Source organism: Austrofundulus limnaeus, unplaced genomic scaffold (genome assembly GCF_001266775.1).
Source record: "Austrofundulus limnaeus strain Quisiro unplaced genomic scaffold, Austrofundulus_limnaeus-1.0 Scaffold3, whole genome shotgun sequence".
Lineage (NCBI taxonomy): Eukaryota > Metazoa > Chordata > Actinopteri > Cyprinodontiformes > Rivulidae > Austrofundulus > Austrofundulus limnaeus.
The window spans coordinates 8,142,386-8,147,826 of NW_013952405.1; the positions used below are offsets into that span (position 1 = coordinate 8,142,386).

The window sequence follows — 5,441 nt, forward strand, 5'->3', positions numbered from 1 at the left end:
CACGTCCTGCTGGCACTCATGGAATCTGGTTTCAGACMGATTTTCACCCAGAACAAACTCATTTCAGCAGATGGTGCAGCTGTTTGGTGCACTGAGATGTGAGACATGAAAATCTAATGCATAAATATAACAAACTGGAGAAATTAATACTGAATTCTGCTAAAGTTTGGGTAGTATGACAACTAAATGTAGCAAAAAGCTAGCTAAAAGTAGCAAACTGAACTGTAAGCTCAAAGCAGCAAAATGTTAAAGCCCTAAAATAATAAATTAACTAAAAAGGCTAAAATTCTAGATAAAAGTAGCACAAGACAAACCCTAAAAGTAATGAAATTTTAATGTAATTTTTGCTAATCATTAATTTTACATTAGCATGAGCAGTGTTAGCAATAGAGGTTTAGCAGAAGTAATAATTTTATTTGAAAAGCGCCTTTCAGGACACTTGCAGCATTAAATCATCATAGAAGCATGCTAAAGCCAAATTTTGGAGAACAATGTTCTTATAGGTTTTAAATAAGTCTACGTCTTTTATTAGGAACTGACATGTTAAATATTTATAAAATGTACTAAAACAAATTCATGCCCATTTGAAAATGTTGATTAATCAAAAGCACCAAATTGCCAAAGAAATCAATGTTGTGAACATTGCATCATTAAGGTTTTGCTGACAAACAATAAGTTACAAACTGAATTAAAAGACATAAATCCTTAGTGTCCCAGATTTAGTCTTTCACGCTCTCTCAAATACTTGTAAAACCTAAGATTTTTTTTTGTAAAACCTAAAAGGTAAAGCYCTTTGGATGACTGCAGATGTCACGTGTCTCTGCTGCCCCCATGTGGTGAAAATGCAGCACAGCATGTTTAGTACTAAAAAATAAAATAAAGACAGAACACGTTTTTAATTTTTACAGTAAAAAAATGAAACCAAAAAACAAGACTTTATTAAAGAAGCATAAAAAATAAAACTCTTGATACATTTCTCATAACCGTCAAGTCAGCTCAAATTATACGATTATACAATTTCTCCGGCTCACGGTTAAAAGGTCCATAAACTTTCAAATAAAATATATTTCAATTTTAAAATTTCTTCAATAATTTTCTCATTTTGTTATAAATTGCCTATATGTAGTACACAGAAAATAAGGGAAAGAAAAAAAAAAGGAAAATAAAAATAAATTTGAAGTAATAAAAAAGGGGGTCACATTATTGTCTGGGATATTTAGGAAAGCAAATAAATTGTAAAAAATAAAACATGTAAAAAGTTTTTTTTCTTTTTTTTTTTACATTTGTTTTTCCTCTTAAAAATTATTAGCTAATGCCAGGTGGCTTAAAGACATGCAGATGGTTAACTTACAAATAATGATACATGTTCTTTAGAAACTACACTTATCTTTAATTATGTCATTTTGTGTTTTGAAAACAAGATCCTGCTGATTGTATCCAGGTATTTACACACAGGTTAGGCTTGGCACCTAGGTCACTGATGTTTTACATTTTGGTTCTGCGTAAAAAAGAGAATTAAAGCAAAAATAGAGCGAAGACTTGAGGGGGAGTCCGTCACCCCTTATTGGTGTGGTTGTTAGCAACCCCCTCTCAAATCACAAAAAAAAAAAAAAAAAAAAAAGGTCAGAGGTCACTGACTAGCATGCCTCAGGAAACCCTGTTTTCAAACCTTTTAGGAAGGAATTGGGGGATGGGGATAGAATTGGCTTTAAAAAAATAACCCAAAACAAATAAAAAGCAGTCAATCTGAAAAACATTTGTACCTTTGAACAATTAAAATTACTGTACATTAACCCTAACATTCTGTCAATGGCCAGAAATGTCCCAGAACAACACCAGGATTTACGTTAAACACATCTGGCAAATACAACACAATTTAATCTTCAACACGTCGACTTGGACACTTAAAAAAAAAGGGCCTCAACAGACTCACACCAGTCATCACAGATGTGTTCAGACACATTTACAGCCCTGCATCTGTTTTGCGTTTGAAAGGAGAGGGGAAAAAAAGAGGGCTTAAAAAAAGCCAACAGCGTCCAACGGGAAGGGGATGTTGCCAGTTTCAACACAGCGGTCCCACAGGGGTGGGGGGGCAAGAATGAGAACAGGGCTGTCAACTCTACAGTGCACCGGAGATGTTATTCTGAGAGTAAATGGCGCCCCGCTAACGACTAGGTTTGTTCATCTGGGACTCAGTAGGGAGTTGCACCAAAGCACCATGGACTCGTCTTCAAAAAGACTACCAGCTCGGCTCCTGAACCGTTTTAGATTTATATGGCTGGTGCCATTGTCCCGAAAGCAGCAAACAGTTTGAACTGCATTCAAGCAAACTGGAGCATCAAAGCGTGAAACAGCGACGTCCCAGTTGTGTACTCGTATCAAGTTACCCCTGTTACCCCCGTCCATCGTGTCCAAACCCTGCGTCCATCACAGCGCCCTGGAAGGACACCACGCTGGGACGGCGGCGCCCTACGCACCGACAGGATCTGATCGTGATTGTGTGCGGACGACTTGGGGCGGTGGGTGGGGAAACAAACCCAAAGGAAAAAAAAGAAAAAAGCTAAACATTCTGCAGCTGCTGGGATTGGAACACAAAAAGAGGTGTCTGGAAGCCCTGGATGACCTAGCTACTAGCTGCCATAAAAGATAAGTTGATTCTTCCTACGGTGTGAGCCTGAAAATGTGGTCATGTGTCTGTGCAGTTAGAGGAAGCCCTTGAGAATTCGGTGTGTTGCTTTAATTCAGTTGTCATGGCTTATCTCATTCAATGAGCTGATTCCATAATGTAAAAAAAAAAAAAAAAAAAGGGCCACCAAAGGCAACCGTCACGCCGACCTCATCACCCCACGCCCCCCAAGAAAAATCACGTCGTATTAACACTATTAGAGGCAATTACTGCAAACTCACTGAACTTTTTTTTTTAAAAAACACAAACACAAAACAGGAAGTACCTGCCTCACTGGAGTAACTCAGTTATGCTATGAAACACAGGACAAATCTCAAAACTACTAAAACCATATAGTGCACTACATTTTGTCGAGAGTACAGCGCTATATGGGTACAACAGTGTGTCATCTCAGAGAGTGCCTTACAGCTTGGCTGCGAGAGAGAAGGGTGGAAGACCAAAACCTAACAAAAACAGCAAGAGCTGTTTCTTCTTCTCTCTCTTTAACAAGAAAAATAATAATGGGCAGGAGGGTTACAGTGCAGGAAAACTTAGAACGGTTCACTCAAACACCCTCGTCATTATAGGAACAGGGAAGGAGCAGACTTCTCTCCTCTAACCGTATTGGACAAAATAACATTCTTGTGCGACATTTAGAAAAAGCCCCATCTTATCCTAAGAGATCAAAATATGCCACACACACACACACACACCAGTTGAAAAGTCCTAAACTAGTAAGAAACACTAAACGAGAAGATCTAAGTGTAACAGACACGCGATGTGAGAAGATAACGTACGAGTGCGGATGGATGGATGGAAGCCGGACCCTCTCGTGATGACACGCTGACGCTGCTGAGTGGGCATCGTTCTCTCACATACACACAAACACATACAGGAGATATTAGAAATGTAAAGGGATTGTCAGGCAGTCCACACATACGAACTGACCACAATCATAGGTTGAAGTTCTCACATATTACAGAGCAACCGCTGGAAATCTACTCAACGGCCACGGTTAAAACGTGGCTCAGACCCGTCCAAATTCCCTCCAAACAGTGACTGAATTCAATCAAGAATTAAAGAGACGTTTGTTCTTAGCAATCATTTGGCTTATTAACTGATGGCTAAATTTTTGTGGCATCAAGAAACCAGTTTTCATCCTGAAGAGGTCTCTTGGGTGTAGTGTTCTGCTAGGTGCCTGACAACGTGTCGACCTTAAAAAAATAAACAAACAATAAGACAGACGCTCTGAGCTTACAAAAAAAGAGCAACCTTTCCGCTTCAAAAAAATTAAAAAATAGCATGAGAGAGCTCGGAGGAGGAGAGGGAATCGGGTCGAGAATATTAAAATCAGGAGTAGAAAAGTGCAGGCCTCGTTGACAACTTCATCCAAAAATATCTGTTAAGTACAAAAGTGTCAAAAGGAAAAAGGCTGTGAGAGAAAAAAAAGCAGGCAGAACTCTGAAGAAGCCAGAATGAAGACATGTGGAGACAGACGGGCAGCCTGCAAACAGGACTGCTCCGAGTCCAAATGAAGGCCTGAAGAGAGATAAGACACTAGTTTCCTTCCATGAGTTCACCACTGAGAGACCGCCTGAGTCCCAGCTGTCTGCAGACCAGTTCCAACTAACTTCCCTCTGAAAATAAGTCATTGTCATTTTTATTATTATTATTATTATTATTATTATTACTGTTATCATTCATCTCCACAGTTATCAGCAATATATCAACATCCGTATAGTATCATCAACTCTATTAATGCTTTTTTATTATGGTTCATCAAGTGTGTGAAGGTTATTAGTGTAGATCCTTCCACTGCCTCCACCACAGCTGGTGTCGCCCTCCAATCCCATTTCTGTCCAGAACCCCACCCTCCCCAGATATTTGACCCCGCCCCCCTGCAGTGCATTAGGAGAAGATGCGGATGCACTGTGTGGTTGGAGTGTGACAGACGGGGCATTCGGGCTCGGCCGACTGGCAGATCTGCCCGGCGCACTCCATGCAGAACAGGTTGTGGCCGCAAGGAACCAGAGCGGCCGTCACCTCGCTCTCGAAGCACACAAAGCAGTCCCTGTTGACTCCCGGGCCGATGCCGACCAGCCCCGCCACTCCGGAGCTGCTTTTCAGACGGCTCAGCATCCCGGCGCTGAGGCCCGCGCCGCCGCCGCCCTCGGAGTCGGTGGGCGAGCCGCCGGGCAGGGAGGACGCCGAGCAGGAGGAGTAGCCGGTGGACGAGCCGCCGGAGCTGGAGCTGGAGGCTCCCGAGAAGGAGCCGCCTCCCGTGCTGCTGGACTGCAGCCAGGAGAGCGTGCTGAGGGGGTCGCTCTGGGCGCGTCGAGCCAGCGGGTGGTCCAGAGGGCTCGCCCCCGTGTCCTGAGGCAAAGTCGGAGACAGGCGTGGAGTGATGGCGCCGCCGCTCAGCCCGCTGCTGTTGCGACGTAGAGGCTGCTGCTGCGAGGAGCCGGCCGCCTTGCTCCCCGCTCCGCCGTTGACAAAGGGCGCCCAGATGTTGGAGGCGCTGAACTCGAAGCCCAGCTCCTCTGAGGGGGGCAGCCCTGGGGTGGAGTCGCCCCCGAACGTGAATCCACCTCCGGCGCTGCTGGAGCCCGTGCTGAAGGGACTGGTGGGGCTGCCTCCCTCGTTGGCCTTTCGGGCGGCGCTGAAGTTGTCTGAGCTCATCCCGCCGTTGTGCGTGTGATAGGCGACGGACGAGGACATCTTGCGGCTGGAGGAGTGGTGCATGGACATGGGGAGAGACGGGGGAGGGGACGGCGGG

The 5,441-nt window shown here is 44.0% G+C and overlaps 1 protein-coding gene across 1 annotated transcript in view; it reads right to left on the reverse strand.

Annotated features, from left to right (window-relative positions):
• Nucleotides 1-892: 892 nt before the first annotated feature.
• The window catches only part of LOC106522553 (RNA-binding protein MEX3B), a 10,978-nt gene continuing 6,429 nt past the window's right edge, over nucleotides 893-5,441 (reverse strand). The window contains exon 5 of the mRNA XM_014015596.1: nucleotides 893-5,441. Within this exon, the coding sequence (XP_013871050.1) occupies nucleotides 4,574-5,441 (868 nt within the window). The 3' untranslated portion in view covers nucleotides 893-4,573.